Here is a 20,609-nt window from a genome sequence, read left to right as displayed (position 1 = left end):
TCTATACTGTCAGCAGCACATCTTTAGTCGACAAATTTATCACTGTATTGTCAACAACTAATTTCCAATCCACAAATTTGTCTCATGTTGTCGGCAGCAAATCTTTAGCCAATAATTTTATTTCATATTATTCATGTAAACTATTTACTTGATAAATGCCTTACATACTTTTAAAACTTTTACAACAAATTGCTAATAAACAAATTTTCTTGTCCTCAACAACAATTTATCTCACATTGTGAATACATTTTTTATTATCATGTTATCCCAATTTTTAGGATCCCGATGCATTTAAAATTTCATCCCGAAACAACCTCTTCGACTTTATGCATCTCTATCAAAAAATTAAGCTGCACTTAACAAATGCCTTCGTTGAAATTTAATTATGATCCCAACACGTATCAATCAATTTGTAATATACATACGAGTATCTGAAAAAGAAGTGGGTACTCGAACAAATTTTGTCACAGAAAGCGCTGCCAAGATTTCTGTTATTTACAGCGTGTTTACATACTTCACTTTTATTTATATTTTCTTTCATTCTTCTATCGCATCACATCTCACAAGGCTGTTTGTTCCCAAAAACATGTTCAAACATTTTCGTTGACAACAATGGTCAGATTTTACCCCTACTATCCCGCAACAAATCCACGCTATCAAAAATGCATTTTTTTTTTTTTTTTGCTTTTATAATGGTAGTAAAGATTTGTTAGCAACCTGAAAAATTAGATGCCAAAACGATGAAACCAGAGTTTCCCCGAAAACTAAAGATATACATTTGTCAGAATTTGTGTGCTTACATAACACTCGAGAGGACCTAATGATCCAACCATGTGCACTACACTAGTGTAAGAGCATAAACTTTGATATTCATCCAATCTAGTACTGGTTCAATAGTTTTCCTTGCGCCCTTGTGAAATAGATTTTGATCTTGAAAAGTAATCTAAGATACTAACTTCAAGCCAATGATTGATACCCAAGATGATGATTTTTAAAATGGATATTAATCCCTTACACGTAATAAAAACTCTCCCGAAAGGTTTCATTCAATCACTGTCGAGAATCACCTGGCATTCAAATCAAATTCACCAACTTCACGCCAGCCATCCTGGGTCCCAATGTCTCCATTTTCGGCTTCATCATTCAAGAAATCTTCAGATGGCTCCTTCTCATCTCTTTGTGTATTGTTTCCCCATCCATTAATCATCTCACCTGGGTTACCTCCCTGATCCTGCTCTCCCATGTCATGGCCAATCACAATGTCATTGCCTTGGGATCCTAGTGCACTCCCTCTCATGGGCACTCGAGACATCATTTCAGCATGAGACTGTAAATCTGCCCGAGCCTGTTCTGCTTGAAACATTGCTGCCATCCGTAATTTAGCCTCATGGGCTTCACGACCAGCCTTCTCCCTGGACTCTATTTCTGCTCTTAATTCATAGAAAGCCCGTTTTTCTTCTTGGAGAAGTGCCTGCTCAATCATCAGTCTCTCCTCAGACCGGAACTCCCCCAAACCTCTCTTTTGGGTTATTATGTTGAAGGCAAGTGCTTGTTTCTCAAAAGTTGCCGTGAACTCAGCAATTTTAGCAGTAATATTATTATCCCACTGCTGGGACCGTGAAAGCATCTGGCCAGTAGTGTCAGAATCAAGAATCCTATCATCCTCTTCTTCTTCATAGTCTGCCACAACATGATAAGGCAACAACCTGCAAGAGGAAAATTTAGGGAAATTCTGAAACATAAGAAATCCACGAAATTGTATTAGACTTAAAATTAAAGTTTAAGAAGTGTTCATTAGGGTTTTTCCCTTGTTTTTTGGGGGGGAGGTACCACCGTACAAGCATTATTCATTCTTTTTAATGAAAAAATAAATACTACTTACTGGCTAAAGAAAAAAAACTCAAATGAGAACTATTATGTTTAGATTGGTAGAGCATATTTCAATGAAATGCAATCAGGACCAAAAAGAATGTAATGCTATGATAAGACATATCTACAGCAAGTAATAGGAAGTTACACACCAGTGATTGTTGTTTTAATTTATCATATCCGACCATTAAAAAACTAAATTGTGCACAGCAAAAAAATGAATCATTAATGTGTGTATTTTCATTATGGCGAGGTCATCATGAATGCCATATCAAGCAAATCAAGGCCCCCCATGAAATCATATGGTCAGATTTACTAAAATGGAAAACATCACAGATTTGCAGTAATAGTTATAAACAAGTAGAGTTCTCAGTCGATTTCTACATTACAATAAATCAACATTCAGTTCCGTTGCCCTTGATTGAAGAAAATTGCCACATATCAATTGCAATATGATAGAGCAAGGATTAAATTTGATAGAATCAAAATGTTATAGGTTCTGCAGAACTATATCTAAATAAAATATGCATATAGTAAAATTACAAATAAGGATATGGTAATAGATAACAATTTAATTATATGGCCCCAAACATAAATAAATAGAAAAACTTGTATATGTTATTAGAATCAGTGTCAATGACAAGGAAAATGAATTTGGGATAGTGGATGACAATATGACATGCTAAACAATTCTAAAAGCAGAGGAACAAAACATGACATGGAGTCAAATATCACAGAAGATCAAAGATTACTCAATACTAAGACCAAAATGACAGATTAGAATTTAACTTCAAATCAATTAAAAAGGAGAAATCAACATGAGAGTATTCTGTAGCTGCATAGCAATCTACATAAGGAGAAGAAGGTTGCAGTGAGAGAAGAGAAATTGCAAGAAAAGAGATAGAATCAGTATTCAGACCAGAAAACTGATGCCAACTAATCGTTATCCATATAGAGCCTATAGGGCTATAAGCATTAAGCATATAACAGAAACATTGATTAGATTTTTGGCTTACATCTGCTTAAATGAATGGAAGAAACCAGGCTGCATCAGCAATGACCAAAGTTACTTTCATTATCTTTGTAATCACATCTAAACAATCATCAACATCTCATACTTTCGTTTAAATACCCAGAAATTAGCATCATGAAGAAAAATGATTGCTAATTAGAAATCAATTCATAAAAAATAAACAGTTCTAAAAAGACTAAAAAAATATTTGGGTGGGGTAGAGCAATGGAGAAATCTTATTCAGGAACAGGCACTCATCAACACACAAACAATGGTTGCAAGTAAGCTGAGCCACCCTGTGACCAGTGTGAGACACCTAGTCACCAGCAGATGCCTGCTCACAGCTAGACATATCCCAAACACTCACGAAATACAATCGACAGTTTTGGCTTTTTCCTTTTAACTCATGAAATGAAATCCATTCCCTACTGAACAACAGAAAACTTATTAAGAAAAAAGATGGAGAAAAGTATAAAATATAGTTGAAACTTGGAAAGGTTGTAATATTGAAGGCCACCTTTAAAATACACAGTAACATGAATCTCTCCAATGGTTCATCAATGAAATAAGAGGCATGCCAATGAAATCTACTACTTCTCTTCACAAACATATTCCATCTGATTCTCCTAAGGTTACTCCAGAAATTCCACAAGTTAGTGTGTGTTTGGTTTAGTTTATCTTGAAGAAATAATTGCTTATTTTACCAACTTCCAGAGAGAACTTTTAAAAAATAAGTTATTATTTCTCCAGAAGGGAAAAAAAAAGCAATTTCCAAACAAGCATTAATCTTTATTGGAGAGTTCAACATAATCACATTTACAACCCCTTCTCTCAAAAATAAAATTTAAAACGTAAAGAAAAAAGAAGTATGATCAACAGCATTACTGTAACTCTTACATCCTATTTTCACACAATGAAAACAGAAACATCACTGACATTAGTTTATCTATGGTAGGACAAGAATATATCATGCAAAGGACTTATTTCATTGCAAGCTGCAACAGATTAAGTAATATACCAATATTTATCTAATAATTCTAGTATTTTGTCATACCTCTCATATGTAATTGCTTGAGGAATCAAGCTTCCTCTATATATCAATCTAAATTAACATATACTCATCTCTGTGTGATTACTTCTTGAAGAAGATTCCCTGATATACTCAAATCTAAACTATCCCAACATGATTAATAGCTCCATTTAACAGAAAGGGCTTTTTCTGATTCAAAGATTATTGACTTAATGGTAAAGGCAAAAACATAAATCATAAAACAGGGAGCTTTGAGCAAAATAAGACTCTGAATTAAGTCCAAAAAATAATTCTGAATAAGCTGCAATAAAGTGATTGCAAGGCCATGAACATAGTTCCTGATCTAAACCACACTGCAGATAGCCCACATCTGCAATAAAAAATTATACATCAATACAATAGCACCAAAAAGGCTATTATATATCAAATTTTTCAATCTTTTATACACAACAAAATGAGCCTCTATATTTACTGTTTACAAGGGCAGCTCATCTTCTCAACTCTTCCTAATATTTTTAGCCGTCAAAAAGCAAACCATCTACAGCACTGGCACCCCAGAAAATTCTGTCCTAAAGCTTCAATGACAATCTTAATCTTACAAATTTACAGTTCAAGAAGTGTTTCATGGTATGTCAGATAAATTCAAAAGTTATTTGTCATTAACACCAGTGAGATCTTTCCAACTTTCAGGGAAAGGCATTAAATGATTAAACAAGCCTCTTCAACAACCACTTGCCACTCATACAATTACTTTGGGAATGGCCAAGTGTTGCGAGATATCACTTCTTCTCCCATCCTAATGTAAATTAATTATTACTAATAAAGCACACATAAAACATGATAGATATCAGCAATTGAGGAAAGACGAGTGAGCATGTGAGAGAGAGAGAGTCTTATTTCTTTCTATACTAAAAACTTGGCGCAACTCATCTCAAGTAATTAAGAAAAATAGCAGGCAAATCACAGTTAGCAAGGTTAGAAAAAGAAAATATAGTAGCACAAGTCAGAACAGCAAAAAGGAACATAAAATTGAAATTCAAACACACAAAAAACGCCATCATTGTTTCCACAGTGACCAAAAAGAAAAACAGAAAGCAGAATGTTGGTAGGGTTAAAGATCAAACCTCTCGCAGGCATCTTCAAGAGAAGAGAAGGGTCGCTTGAAGTCCGGGTGGCAGACCCGCCACGCGTCTTGGTACGCCATCTGGAGCTCCATCTGGTTTCCCGGTCGAATAATCTTCTGCTGCTGCTGCTGTTGCGACGGTTGCTGTGGCGGTGGTAGATGGTTGGAATTAGGGTTCTGATGCAAATTGATGAGGGGATTAGGGTTAGGGTTGGGAGCGGGATTGGGGCTAGGGTTAGGGTTTTGTTGGAGATTGAGGGGTCTGATAGGACGCAAGTGAGCGTCAATGTTGGAAGGGAAGCGAGAAATGGCGGCAGCTTGCTGTTGTTGCTGTTGCTGCTTCTGCAACTGCTGTAAGAGCAGATAATGTTGTTGATGTTGTTGTTGCTGCTGTTGTTGTAGCAGAAGTTGTTGCTGCTGCTGTTGTTGTTGTTGTTGCTGGTGCAATGCCTTTGCCTCTTCCATTTTTTCGCAAAAATAAAAAAGTAAAAGAAAATTTATAATCTCCGAAATCAACTCAATTTGGAATCCGAAATTGAAGCCGGAGACAGAGCAGGAGGAGGAGGAGGAGGGAGTGTGTCTTTACTTCCTTTTCTCCAAAAACTAAATTCCCCGTTTCATGATCTTATAGTTTGTGTCGTTCTTTTCTTTCATAGATGAACACAATTCTATTCCCCGTCTACACTCTCACCCTGCGGAATGCAGTATGACCCAGATGTCTCTGTTTTTACTTTATTATTTTATATAATAAATAGTTATTTTTGCTTTTAAACGTGTAAAATATTAATAATTTTTTTCACAAAAACAAAAATTTAAATTTTAGTTTATTAAAGTGAAAAAAATTGATAAATTCATTTACTCATTAATTTTTGTTTTTGTTTGTATGGTTAAGAAAGAGTATAGGTGACAATAAAAGATAAATATGTTACAAAAGTTATTGTGAAAAATAGATTAGATCAAAGTGTCACAAATTAATGCTATGAAAATTTATTCATATTTTATTTTAATTTATTCAATAATTATGTTGAATGAATTTTTCACATATTTCTTATGTATAAAATTTAAATATGTTATTTTTTAGCTCAAATTAGATTCAAATATATTCAAATTTACATGTATATTATTGTAGAAAGTTTCAAGATTTTTAACTTTTTTACTTCATTTTTTTTAGTTTTTTTTAAATCAAAATTGTGAACTCATATGGTTACTCCGGTCAAATGTCAAATGCTTAGAGGACATTTAAGGGGTTTGCATAGGTCTTAAAAACAAAAGAAAGACATTAGTTAAAGAAGGAGATGCGAACCGGTGTAATTTTCTTAAATGGTATATATAATTTACTCTTGAAAATATAAAGACTAAAATTATTATTTTCAAATTAGAAAATAAAACCAATTTTTTTATAAAAAAAAACTAAAATGTATTTGACCTAAAATTTAACTTTTTTTTTCAAAATGTAATCACGCCTTATAACTATAAATAAAATTCTAATAATTGAATTATAGGTTATTGAATATCTTAATGAAGTTTAATTTGATTAAACAATAATTTTTTAAATTTTATTAAAATATTACTCTCTGGCATGAAATAATATTAAATGATACTTTTTATTTTCGAATGCAAAAAATTGTACTCTCACCCACACACATGTACATATGCAAATTATCCCAACATCATTATTTTAGGGAGAGTGCTATCCAAGCATAGCTTATTATTATAGGACAAATGTTATTAACATACTTATACTCTTTTTAAGAGAAATTATTTTATTGTTTTATTATTTTCTTCAAAATTATTAAAGCTTACATTTTTTTTTGGAGGGGGTGTCCAACTTATTTAATGAATGAGTTCTTTTATAGGTTTGCAATTTTCATTAAGTTTGAACCATTAGTATACAATGTGTTACAAATAGTATACTAAAAAGTATATTGGTAACACTACTCTTATTTCATACACGGTGTTCTTTTTTTTTTTTTACTTCATGGTCTAAACTCATGCATTATGGTTGACTTTTTTTCCAATCAATTTCACACTATACAAAAATTATGATGAAAATCTAACATAATATTGAGTTAGTGGATAAACGATTGAATTGTATGAATTAATTTACTGTTAAATGTGTTGAAATTTTTGCATATAAAATAAACAATTGACTATTTGTTGTGGTGGTTATATTACTTTAAGCCTCACCAAGATTCAAGTCTCACTAAGACCAAAAATTTAACTCGTTTATTGTATGTTAAGTGGAAAAAATTAAGAAAATGTTGATAGTGAATTTTTATGCCTTTTGTCAACAAACATAATCTTGTACTTCGAGGAATGGAACATGTAATTCTTTTGGAAACTTTTATCCTCCTTTGTAGTCTTTAATTCTGAGGTCATGGTTTTTTTTTTTTTTTTATAAATCTCATCAAATATTTATCAAGAGAATAAATTGTAAAATTAGAGGCTTCTAAAATGTTAAGTAAAAGTGCGGTAAGCGTAAATGTGCAATGAAAATAAAGGTGTAGGAAATTAAGAGAATACGAGTTTAAAGAAGAAATTAAATTGAGATTACGAAATGAATAAGTAAAGTTAAAAAAGGAAATCGTCATGAGAAAAAAAAATAATGGTTAAGAAGTAAAAAAAGTGACGTTTGGACAATTAAAAGTAGGAGGAAGAAGGAGACGTGCAAGAAAATAAAGACAATTGAAATGGTGGTAGGAACCCATGTTTTACAAATTAGATTGGTCATTGAATTGGTCAGATCATTTTAAAAGTAAAATTTATTTTTATAATATAAAAGCTTAATAGTTAAATTGTGGTCGAGTCAATAATAATAATAGTAGTAGTAGTATTAGATAAATATAATATTATAACTTTATAATACTACAAACAAAAATATAAATATCATTTCATATGTTATTAACATTCATAACAAACATAAAAATCTAAATCACATGTACCATAACACTTAAGTTTAAATTTTAATAAAATACAACAATATTCTTTAACAATAGCAAGTGTATACATAGAATAAAAAATAAAAATGACAGATTAATATAGTATAAATTTATAAGAAACTAGTATATTAAAATTGTAAATTAATATAATTGACTAAATTATGTGTTCACGTGTTTTTACTTATCTTAAAAATGTTTTAAACTAATAATAATTGTTTTTTAAAAAATATTTCATATAAACACTGATTCAAACCAGTTTATCTACATTAGTTTTGTACTGATTTTGGATTGGTTGGATCGATAATGAAAATGTCCATTTTTTCAAGTTAATGGACCAAACAACAAGCCGATTCTTTATCCAATTGGTCGAATAGGTCATTTCAATCTAATTGTCATAACTATAGTTAGAACATTATAGTAATTTATCAACCTGTACAGTCAGAGGACTTAGGACATGTAAGTTGTTTACAATTTCTAACTCTTATTATAAGATACAAATTTGATATTTATGAAGTATAAGTTCTAACCATTAAAAATCATTACAATTTTCTTATAAATTTTTACAGTTCACATGACTTTTGTTTTTAATCTCGATCATTGACAACCTTTGTTTTTAGTTTTCACTATTTATGATTTCATGGCCTTGATGTTCTAAATCTCCATGTGTTTCGGTAGTCTTATGAAAATAAAATATTATTTTGACATTTAATTTTGATAGTTTCATAAATTTATTGACAACATTAATTTGTTGTAAGAATCAATTTATCATCATATCATATTTTAGAAGACAAATAAACTCATAAATATTGGTTACCAAATTTTTAATTTTTCACATGATTCATTTGTTTTTTTGGTAGAGTATCGTGCTTCCCAATGCAAACAGCCTTGTCGATTTTTATCTTTTTTTAAAAAAAAAATAGTTTCAAACCATAAGGTATTTATGAGTTATGACTTATATATATATATATATATGTATATATATGAAGTTAAAACAAAAGAGCTATATTACAGCGCATAAACGAAACTCCTCTGGCTTCCTTTTAAGACTCTCTATAGACATATCTGAAGGAAGTCTTCTAATCTCCTGAACCAGTGGTGATAGCAAACAGAGAATCCATCTCAACTCAAAGATAACTTAGCTTGTTGGAGGTTAAGGCGCCTAGCCATTATCACTATAGCCCAAAGTAGCATTGCAAAATCCCAATTTCAGATGTAAAGTACTAGTAGGTTACAAACAGACACAACTTTGAACATCTTTTCTGGGATTTATAATATAACAATCAGCGCACTAAATAAAAAACAAAAACAAAAGCACCTAAATTTATTTTCTTCTCCAAGATGGTCGCTGGTAGTTACTTGTTGATAAAGGGATTAGCAGCAGGCTGGAAGAATAACTTGTGCTCTTGAGCAATGTTAACACTGATGTTGCCACTACATCGTGGAAATCGAACTCCATCGCCGTCGTCAGTGTCGTCGTCCTCGGGCTGCAAAAACATTGACCGGCGATCATTTCCCATGAGCCTTGCACCATTGACAATTCCTCTTGCCTTTTGCCGGTGGGCACGAGCACGACGTGGTAATATGTCTTCACTGTCAGAGAGCACAAGCCTTCTATGATCCTCATATCTTTCAATGTGACAACCAATAGGACCCCCCATGTACTTTTCACAGTCACCATTGTCAATTATTCTTACATTTTGCCGGTTACCTGGTTCTCTGGCACCACGAATGTTGGCAGCACAATGAGAGAAAATAGCAGGCTTCCAACTCCTGGTTCTATTAACTTCATCAAACATGTGAAGTAGTGAAAAAGCAGGGTGTTGCTCAGGGCCTTCAACAGTTACATCCAATTTTCCATTTAATGCAGCACGAATCTTGGCAACAACAGAAAGCCCGATATCTTTGTCATCGTCACTGTTAGCAAAGTAGTGTGCCATGGTCACCGCATTAGCCTCTTTATCCCCTCTATTTCTCTTGCACTCCGTAACAACAAGACCCCCCCTCTTTCCTCTCCTATACAAGTAAAGTACCGTTTGCGTAGAGACGCCACATGCATCAACGGCGTTGTTGGTCTTCATCGACATAATGGATTGAAAATCCGCCCACACCATGTTGGGGTGCATCTGAAGAAAACTGGATGTTCCAGTTCTTTGTATGGTAAAGCTGAAATCACCCCAGTTTGAATACACATCAGTTTCATCCAGGCTCAACTTTACCATGCAGAGATTACCGTCACTGTCAACATATTTTGTCAAGCTGAGCATACAATTAGTTGAATACTTATAAAAGAAATTCCACCACGATTCCTTTATGGTGTATAACAGAGTCCATACCTCGTTAATTCCTTCATCCACGCGTCTGGACACGTCGATTGCAGCAGATCTTCCCAGCTGTAACCGGCAAGGAATTAGTTGAGGACCTCTGTTACCAAGAAGATGACTGTTTCCCATCTTTTTATATGATTATCCAACACGTTGAGACTGCGTGCAGACTTGTGTTGTTACTGAAGAAATGGTTCACATGGCAAAATTATAATAATTGATACATACTACAGAAAAATCTTTGCACTCCATCTCACTGCAACCAAAGCGTTATTCTTCCACTGATTAACTTGCATCTAATATATTCCCTATCATATTTTAGCAAACCACTTTTCTCTGTCGTCTAGTTACTGCCATTGCTTTTGTGCGGTTTGATTCTTCATTCTTCCACTTGTTTGGTTCTTGATTCTTGGAGCATCTCCAATTACTACTTTTGATATATTTTAGAGGATATTAAATTAATTTACATGATTTCCACCCTGTCACATTTAAGGCATTCATATACTTTAATGATAAAAAATATTAAATAATTCACATTTTTATATATATTTTTATTTATTTTTAATTATGTTTCTCTCATTTTTTTGGGATTTGAAAAAAAATTCTTAAAAAACTTTAGAGATGCTTATATAAATATGAACGCCAAAACCTAAGAAACTCACCATGCTAGCTAGACTTGCTCTCACGAAAAAAAGAAATAAGAAATTATTTGTTATCCTAAGAAGCCCACTAAACATCTTGAGTTGGAGACCTTACACTTGTTCAACACTAATTTTACTTTTATTTCTAGTTTGGGTCAAGTTATGGGTTTTTGTTTAGAGTAGTAATATATAAATTACTCTTTATTTTAAATATTTTATGACACCTCTAATCCTCTCTACTAATTTTTTGATAGGTGCAATGCATAAGATAAACAAATAATTTGAGTATTTTACTTTTGGCTAAAATATAATTTTTATCCTCATAAATATGAAAATATTTGAAATTTATTCCTACAAAATTTTTAGAACGCTTTCTCTCTTCACAAAATTGAATTATGTTATTTTTTGGCCAAAATATAAGTTCAAGTGTAGTATAACCAATGTACATGTGACAATTTTTATGAAGACGAAAAACATATTTTACTCTTTGTATTTCTTTTTTAACCTTAAAAATGGACATAAACATTTGTGATAAAAATATAACACTGACAGAGAATATGACAACTTTTACTTGATTTTTTTGCCATCAATAAATGTCTAAATTTATATGTCTAGAAGCAAAACCTCATGAACTAAATCTCATATATGTTATAAATTTGTCATATTTATTATTATGAATACATATGGAATTTTGGGTCAGTAAAAAGGAGTGTATTTAAGCATACTTGTCTTATAGTGACTCTTACCGTTTACTACTTTTATATAAAAAAAATTACTTTTTAGGCTTGTGAATTTTAGCTAATAAATTATTGGTTTAAATATTTTTATTCTCTCTAAGTTTGTGTTTTTTTAATTTTAGTTTTTATAAACTTTTTTGTTCATGTTTAGTCCATATAAATTTATGTTTTTTTAGTTTTAGTCCCTATAAGATTTTTTATTCTTATAAATTTGTACCTTTTTTTATTTTAGCTCCTTTAAGAGTGCAATTTTTCATTTCTAGTCCCGCAATTTTTCGTTTATAGGTGTCAACATTAAAAAAATACAGACCCACAGGGACTACAAAAGAACGAAATTTTTTTATGAAGACCAAAACTGAAAAAATAAAAATGTATTGGAACTAAAATGAACCAACAATCTTATAGGAACAAAATTTTAAAAAAATGCAAACTTGCAATGGTAAAAAATTAAGCCTAAATTCTTCATGATACTTTTTTTTTCATCCATGGATATAATGAAAACTCTTGCCTTCCAAAATCTATGATTATAAAAAAATTGATTACCAAAATCAATTACCCCAAATATGGTTACACATGCAATGCACAAGTTTCAATAATATGTTTAATAAGATATAGATAAAATATATAGTAGTTTAAAAAATAAAAAAAATTATACTATCAAATTAAAAAAAAGAATATTTTGATATAAAAAAAATTAAACATGTTTCCCTTCATACAAAAGTGGTATACATTAATATATATTAAATTTAAATATCCAAGAGTCTCTTGACATAAAAAAAATAATGATTACAAAAAAATATCGCAATAAATTTACTCTAGTATGAATACCTATGTTAGGGTTAGATATAAATATGAATTAGCACAATATAAATAAGATATATAATAGTTTTAAAAAATAATTTTAATAATTTTGAATTAAAAAAGAATTACCTAAATAACTTTGTCTTGATTATCCGTTTGAAAGATGGATATAAATATGGATTAGCGAGATCAACACCTTATTAATTGATTTTTTTTTAAATATAAATTTTTATTATCAAAATTTAAAATCACCATACTATTAACAAATTTATAATAAAATTAACAAATATTATATACTTTTGTCATTAAATTCATCAATATCTAAGATCGCCTACTGTTAATTGTAATAAAGTTCATTTTAGTTAATAACTAACCATTTTTTAATTTTAAAACTTATCAATTTGTTAATTAAAATTCTCCATATTTTAAGAACAATAGTTAATATATTTAAGGAATTATATGATATTTATATTTATATTTTAAACTCTATGATATTTCGACGTCCCAAAATGACCAATGTTTAAACCTTTAAAAAAAACTAAATTGATTGATGTTCTCACTTTTTAATGAGATATTCAAATATTTATTTTAATTTTGTCATGTAATAAATAATATTGTCTTAGAATACTTAATAATTCATTTATTAAAATTAAGAAAAAGAACAATGATGTTTTAATTCAATGTTCCGTAATAAGTACTAATTCTTTATGAATGCTTACTTTATTAATTGATATTTATGAAAAAATCTTAAACATCAATAATTTTTTGAACGAAAAAAATTTTATATTTTTCTTTTTTTTTAGATGTAATAACACATTAAGTGTTTATAAAACATTTTTCTTTTATTTTCTTTAACAACATAAAAAATGTTATAGAGTTTTAAAGCCATTTTCTTAAGTGACTTATACTTTTTGTGTACATAATGTGAAATAGTTAATTGCTATAAAAAAAATCATCCAAAACTTAATGAACTCAAACAAAACAAACATCCTTTTCCTATTGTAAAACATTAGTTCTTTACGTTTGTAATGAAATTTGAATTTAATAACTGTACTGTGAATCATTTTTTTTCTTTAAAAAATTGCATGAATTTTAAGATAATTATAATAAAATCTAATAAACTTATCATATATAATCGTTATATAAATAGATGATAGCATACAAATACGATACATAATATATTTTCTCTTCAGTTATAATTTACTTAGTGCAAGATAAGTAATTATTAATTTTTTTTGGTGATTTTTTAAAATATTTTATTTATTAGTAAATTACACTAACTTAATTTGTAGAGCTATTTTAAAAACTAATTCAGTTTTTTGTTATTAAGAAGAATGCCAGTCACATTTTTTTTCTAAGAAGGTGTGGTTTGCACACATAAAATGATAAAAGTTATATTTTACCTAAAAATTAAAAACAAACATTTATATTATAATATTAAAAACACTTTTAATTTTTTAATCAGTATTTATTAGTACATTTTTATTTTTAAGTATTATATCAAAACAAAATTGCAAAGTCAAAATAGGCACCACCGTCCACTAGTATGGTGCATAAATAGAGAGACTTCTAGATAAAATGATTTTTTTTTTTTCAAAAAGGAAGATAGTCGATCCAATGGCAAGGTCAGTGGTGGGGTCCTTACCCCTTTTTTCTCGCCCATACAATAACAATGTACTATTCACACCCCTCCACTTGTCCTTCTCCGCCCGCCACGTCACCTCCTCCGCCGTAACCATGCCCTCCTTCGAAGTCCTCGGCGGCGCACGTGACCGTTTTCTCCCTGTTCTCCCCCACTTGTCTCGCCCCTATCATGCTTTTCCTCTTCTCGCCGCCAACCGCCACATCGAAACCATCTTCGCCTCCTTCTTCCGCTCAGTCCCCGACGTCAGGCTCCGCCGCGAGTGCCTCAGGACCCAGGACGGCGGCGCCGTCGCCCTCGACTGGGTCTCCGGCGACGACCGTCGCTTGCCCCCCGATTCTCCACTCCTCATCTTGTTGGTCTGTTCTAACAAAAAAAAAAAACTTTTTTTATCTTCCAATTTTTTGTTAATGTGAAGGAAATGTGCAGCCAGGTTTAACCGGAGGTAGTGGGGATGCTTACGTGAGACACATGTTAGTTAGAGCTCGAAGCAAAGGTTGTCGTGTTGTCGTGTTTAATAGCCGCGGCTGTGGAGATAGCCCTGTTACTACTCCTCAGGTCAATACTATTTCAACTTGCAACTCTATATGAGTTGAGTATAATTCATTATTTTCTTCTCTTATAAGCAGCGCTTAAGGAGAAATTTATCCAAAGAAAACCTTACTATTTGTGACACTGATTTGCAGTTCTATTCGGCTTCATTTTTGGGAGATATGCGTGAGGTTGTTTCCCATGTCACTGGTAGATACCCCAATGCTAATGTATATGCCATAGGGTGGTCACTTGGGGCCAACATTCTTGTTCGTTACTTGGGTCAGGTACCATTGTTGCTCATTCCTGCGTTAATTTGTTTGTCCTGCAAAAGAAATAATGCTTTGTGTTAATTTTATTTTGGTCCGTGGTTTTTTATTTTTGAAGTTTATGTTCATTAGGCTAGTGATTTCTATATAGCTAGGTTTTTCCATTGTATTCCACGTCTTCCATGTTATATATATTTTTCATTTGCCACTTTCAGGAATCGCACAATTGTCCACTTTCTGGTGCTGTATCGTTGTGTAATCCTTTCAATTTGGTTGTGGCTGATGAGGACTTCCGAAAGGGCTTTAACATTATTTATGACAAGGCCCTTTCAAAGGCTCTTCGCAAGATTTTCAACAAGTGATGCTAATTTATGTTATTGTGGTTATTCTAGCCACTTATTAATGAATCCATTTGCTGGACATGATGTATCACTAATGTCTTGTATTTTTCTTTTTTGAGTATAGGCATGTTTTACTCTTTGAAGATATTGGTGGTGAATATAACATTCCACTGGCAGCCAATGCCAAGTCTGTTAGGGAGTTTGATGATGCACTGACCCGTGGTATGTGCCCCTACTTAATGGAAGCTTGATAGATAGATCACAATTGTGAATTATCTCTGCTCAGATACTCATATGTGAGGCTTCGCAGTTTCTTTTGGATTCAAGTCTGTGGACGAATACTATTCTAATTCAAGCAGTTCAGATTCCATAAAACATGTTAGAACCCCTTTGCTTTGCATCCAGGTGAAAAATTCAACTCAAAAAATAAATTTATCTGTTCCTTTTGAGATTTAGTTGCATAAAATTGAAATGAAAACCTACTTCCTGCATTGTTATCTTGATTAATATTTTTGTCAATTATTCTTTTTCAACTCCATTTATTGATCTTGTCATACTATCTCTCTTAAAAGTAGTATGACACAATGCTTCCCTTATATTACCAAAAAAAAAGTGTATAGGAATTCTCCAATGAATCTTCAATCTAGACTGACATTTGTTATTATAATTTATAAATCAAGCCATTGAGATTGTAACCCAAGCGGCACTAGCCCTGATCTCTAGATTATTAGAACTGGGACTGCTTAGGTTTTTGTACCTTTTGTTGTGAGTAAATAAATAGCAAGTTATAGAACTCAAAAGAATCTCTTATTTTTTTCAGGCAGCCAATGATCCGATTGCTCCAAATAGGGGAATTCCTCGTGAAGATATCGAGGTATGCAATTTTATCTTGAGAGGTGTGATTATGAAATTTAGTGTTACCATTCCATTCTTGACTAATATGTTTGATAATGGATTAAGGGAGATGAAAAATGGGAAAGGGAGAATGGATAGAGGTAGAAATATTTCTGACTTGTCAATTTCATTTATTGATACATGGTAAAAGATGATAATGGTAGTGCTGTATGACTTACAATAATTTTTTGTTTTTGTATAATCTTATTTATCCTTCTTTGGAAATTGAATTGTAACAAAATTTCAAAAATATGGGATTCAAATGCTGATAGCACTATTTTAATTGCATTCCCTTTTACTACTATTTTTAACATAGCCTTTTTCCATTATATTTTCAAGTATGTTATGGTACATGTTCAACCATCATCACATTGTTGGGCGTTGTGCTTTTGTTTATACTAGAGCCATCCAGTCAAATCAGCTACGTTACCACTCTATGTTGTGAAGATAGCAGTTATAAATTATTTGTTTTCCCTTGTAACAATTTCTGAAGTGGGGCCTGTCTTTATTTGCATATTCATTCGTTTTATTTTGACTCTTAGTGTAAGTATAACACTTATCATGTCAGGAAAATCCAAACTGCTTGTTAATAGTGACACCCAAAGGTGGCCATCTAGGGTGGGTTGCTGGTGATGAAGCTCCACTGGGAGCTCCTTGGACTGATCCTTTGGTAATGGACTTTATTCAATATTTGGAGAGTGAAGCAGTTAAGACTCCAGAAACTAATAGTAATCCTGGTAGTAAAGAGACCTTGTACCATCTTGAAGTATAATGTGGCAATCTGCTTGATATTTTTCATACATCAAATGCATCCTGGAAGCTGGCCAAAAAAAGATATCTATATATCCTGCAACATTCTTTAGCCAATTCATAATCCCTGGAAATGCTAATGTGTGGAAGCAACTACACTATTGTTTGTGCAAGAAGTCCAGCAGGACAAGGTGGATGCCGTAGCTCGGTGGCCAATGTCAATAATGTTCAAAATTATCTTTGATATGTCTTGTAGAAAGCAAAAATAAACAACTATCAAATTGGACAAGTACTGTAATTGTTTTAACTTTCATATTATTCATAATTTATTTTTTAATTTTAAATCTTATTGGCAAATTTTATTGTTATTTTATCTAACTTTATTAGTCACACTTCTCGAACGCTCTTTCTACTGTAGTAGCTGGGTTTTCAGTGATCCTAAAGCCTGAAACTGAAAGTAGTAATATGATTTGAAACTTGAAAGGCATCAATGAGCAAAACATTGCTGCAGTTTATTTAGCATAATAAGAAACGTAGAGGTGTGAGGACGATGGTTTTTGAAAAACTCAACTGTCGTACTTTCAGTTTTTTGTATTTAACAACAAGTTCCATAATAAGTTTATTTGATGCTCAAAGCACGAAAATTGAAAACAAATATCATATGTCGCATTAACACACAAAATATCATATGTCGTTTTTAGGAATCATGTGGAAGACGGATAAAAATTATTTGTTTCCGATTCCTGTTCCATTCCTTGTTTCTCCAATAAAAAGAAATGACGCGTAATTAAAAAATAACGTTATTTCCTATTTGTTAATTATTTTTCACGTTGATTATCATTTTTTTAATAAAGAGATAGGAAAAGAGACACTCAAAGAGCAGGTAATTTGGATCCTCTTGAACTTATGGCTACATGATACTAGTTGATACCAACAAAGAAAAAGCAAAAGAAAAAAAAAAGAGTCAGCATCATATTAGAAAAAAAGACATAAAAGACAAGAAACGTTTGGAAATTTACACCTTAAACAAAGAGTATTGAGCAAAAAGCCACTGATAATTGATGATAACTATTGTTGCCTAGGTAATATATGAACCTTCAAAGGATTCTTCATTACGGTTGTGAATTTCAGCTTCTCTGACAGATCAACATCATCTCCATCCACAGCCTTCCACTCAAAATTCCAAACAAAATTGGCCACAAAGTACTCTAAGTGCAAAATTGCCAAAGCATAGCCAGGACACATTCTCCTCCCTGCCCCAAACGGCATCATCTTGATCTCTTTACTTCCCATTATGTCAAAAGTTGTGCCTCCATTTTGTTCACCATTGTTCATGAACCTCTCTGGCTTAAAGGCCATAGGGTCATCCCAAGCTGTTGGGTCCCTCCCTATCTCAGCCACCAAGAAATTCACAGAGGCATAAGTAGGCACCAAATAACCATCTAAAACAACATCCTTAGTTACCCTATGAGGAGCCACAAAGTGTAATGGTGGGTGACGCCTCAACCCTTCCAAAATCACAGCCTTGAGATAAGGCAATTTATGCAAATCCTCTTCCTTCACTTGGTTATCCTTCTCTCTACGAACCATGACCACTCTAATTTCCTCCACAACCCTTTCTTGGATTTCGGGGTTTTTCACCAAATTTGCCATGATCCATTCCAATGCAGTTGAAGTTGTATCTGATCCAGCATTCAGAAACTCCGAACATAAGGTGCAAATTTTACCATCATCAAGCTTGATCCCAACCTCATCTTCCAACATTTGCAAATCCAACAAAGTGTCAACATATGACAAAACAAACTCACTTGAGCTATTGCCGAATCTCTCTTCCTTAGCCTTCTTTCGAGCGTTGATGTGAGGAATCAACACAGCTTCTTGGTCTCTCCGCTTCTGCAAGAACTCCTTCCACCTCTTCCAGAACAAAATCCTTGTGATTGATGGCCAAAGATTCAAGACACTGTACCTAGCAAAGCTCACAAGCATGTCACGCTGACTGTCCTCAATTTCCCTTATTTGCTTCTCATCGAGTTTGTCACCAAAGCACATCAAAACCAGCAAGCAGAACATGCCATATTGAAAGTGATCAATGACCCTTATGGGGTTACTTGCATCTGAATCAGATTTAAGGTTTTGTAGGAGCATGTCTAAGACCCATTTGCGTGCATGTGCATAGGACTTAACCTGTGAGGGGTGAAGGATTCTTGAAGTGAGGTTGCGCCTAAGGAGGCGCCATTTGGGGCCATAGAAGCTAAAAAGGATGTCATGTTGGTTGCTACTGATAATCTTGTTTGTAGGATTAGCCTTGGGGCGATCAGCGAAAACGGTGCCATGTTGGATCAAAGCTTGGTGTGCAAGAAAGCGATTTGCAATGAAAATGTCTGCGTGAGAATAACCAAAGTGAACAGCGAAAATTGAACCATACTTTGCATGGAGCTTTTGAAGAATGGTCTTGGGATCGGTGAGGTATTGTCGTAGCAATCTAAAGCTGCATTTGGGAGGCCCAGGAGGGAAGGGAGAAAATAGAACGTTACATATGGCTTTGAGAATCACTGAAAGGCAAAGACACAAAATTGTAAAAATGAACAACGTTTCCATGTATGAGTGAGTGATCATTTTGCCTGTGGTTAACGAGGAATCAAAGCGAATAGAGGAAACTTAAAGGGTGGGTTAGTGGAATTAGAGTGTTACTTTTTTCATGTGTGCTTGTAATTAACTCATAACGCATGCGTTAGTTTTAGGCTTGTAGCGTAGTATTGAATGCTGTTGCTCATTTATGTTTAATTAGTAGGAGTTCGGAAAGATTTTTTTATTTTTATTTTTATGGTTGGGCAATTTCATTTTACTGAGATGAATTACTGCCATAATTACTGTCACGTAAGCGGATGTTACCTAATAACAACACGTTTGTAACTTTATCGTAGCTGATTTTTTAATTCATAAAAATAATTAATTTTACTAATTAAGATGATTATAAGTTGTCTAATATATTTTCATGTTTTAGTTAAGGTAATTAAAAATTAAGAATAAATAATATAATTTTGATTGTGCTAGCAACTTTCGCATACTTTTAAAAATTGTAATTTACTCTATGTTTATAACTTTGATATTATATTTTAAATTAAAATAACATTATATATAATTTACTTTCAACATATGACGAACAGATTTTGTCTCCAAAACCAAAATATAATACTTTATCTTAATTATTTTCGCGAGACTGGGGGTACTCAAATATTATTGCAGTGTTACTATTTCAAAGAACAAAATGCTTTATCACATTATAAAATATAGAAATATCAACTGCATCCCGTGCTACTTGTTCTTTTACAAGTTCCCATGAGGCATAAAAGAAACCAAATAAAAAAATATGAACTGGTTATTATAATCTACGTTTCATACCAAATTAAAAAAAAAATTGAATTAAAACTTTAGTTAATCTTCAAAACCCATTTTGTCAATGTAAATTCGAAAGACAATTTCCTTTTCCAACACTCTGGCTCGTGTTAGTCCATCTTACGAGTTACCAAAATGGTTTTCAAGATTTCAAAGTCGGCTTATTCTTTTAGCACCCTAAGAAGTTATTATGTACCCAACAAATTATCTGAAATGACAAAATTATCCTTTACTTACAATTTAAAAACAATTTTCCTCCTCCCTACAATTATCCTTTACAATTTTCCCATCCCATCCCTGTTGCGCCATGCCG

The 20,609-nt window shown here is 32.3% G+C and overlaps 4 protein-coding genes across 6 annotated transcripts; 1 reads left to right on the top strand and 3 right to left on the bottom strand.

The window, feature by feature from the left end:
* Nucleotides 1–752: 752 nt before the first annotated feature.
* On the bottom strand, nt 753–5,754 carry LOC100813084 (probable E3 ubiquitin-protein ligase bre1). The gene is made up of 2 exons (XM_003539957.5): nt 5,036–5,754; nt 753–1,706 (listed from the first exon to the last, which is right to left on the bottom strand). Exons 1-2 carry the CDS (start codon nt 5,497–5,499, stop codon nt 1,064–1,066), a joined length of 1,107 nt encoding a protein of 368 aa, XP_003540005.1. The 5' UTR covers nt 5,500–5,754; the 3' UTR covers nt 753–1,063.
* A 3,464-nt stretch (nt 5,755–9,218) lies between these two features.
* On the bottom strand, nt 9,219–10,563 carry LOC102664077 (uncharacterized). Of its 3 annotated transcripts, none has more exons than XM_006591937.3 (2): nt 10,307–10,563; nt 9,219–10,208 (listed from the first exon to the last, which is right to left on the bottom strand). In XM_006591937.3, the coding sequence occupies exons 1-2, from the start codon at nt 10,321–10,323 to the stop codon at nt 9,326–9,328; spliced, it is 900 nt and encodes a 299-aa protein (XP_006592000.1). In that variant the 5' UTR covers nt 10,324–10,563; the 3' UTR covers nt 9,219–9,325. The 3 variants fall into 3 exon arrangements, with proteins under 3 accessions (XP_006592000.1, XP_006591999.1, XP_014619889.1); XM_006591936.3 differs by having other exon boundaries at nt 9,219–10,229; nt 10,307–10,545; XM_014764403.2 differs by having other exon boundaries at nt 9,219–10,136; nt 10,307–10,545.
* Nucleotides 10,564–14,030: 3,467 nt separating this feature from the next.
* LOC100809859 (embryogenesis-associated protein EMB8) lies at nt 14,031–17,237 on the top strand. The gene is made up of 8 exons (XM_003539951.5): nt 14,031–14,474; nt 14,545–14,673; nt 14,802–14,933; nt 15,131–15,273; nt 15,381–15,478; nt 15,567–15,661; nt 16,077–16,130; nt 16,719–17,237. Exons 1-8 carry the CDS (start codon nt 14,052–14,054, stop codon nt 16,920–16,922), a joined length of 1,278 nt encoding a protein of 425 aa, XP_003539999.4. The 5' UTR covers nt 14,031–14,051; the 3' UTR covers nt 16,923–17,237.
* Nucleotides 17,238–17,771: 534 nt separating this feature from the next.
* LOC100816275 (cytochrome P450 89A2) lies at nt 17,772–19,893 on the bottom strand. Its single transcript, XM_003539963.5, has one exon. The coding sequence runs from the start codon at nt 19,514–19,516 to the stop codon at nt 17,969–17,971; it is 1,548 nt and encodes a 515-aa protein (XP_003540011.2). The 5' UTR covers nt 19,517–19,893; the 3' UTR covers nt 17,772–17,968.
* Between the last annotated feature and the right edge of the window lie 716 nt (nt 19,894–20,609).

This window comes from Glycine max, chromosome 12 (genome assembly GCF_000004515.6).
Source record: "Glycine max cultivar Williams 82 chromosome 12, Glycine_max_v4.0, whole genome shotgun sequence".
Taxonomy (NCBI): domain Eukaryota; kingdom Viridiplantae; phylum Streptophyta; class Magnoliopsida; order Fabales; family Fabaceae; genus Glycine; species Glycine max.
Note: the sequence above shows the minus strand (reverse complement) of the source record. Positions and strands in the feature narration are given on the sequence as shown.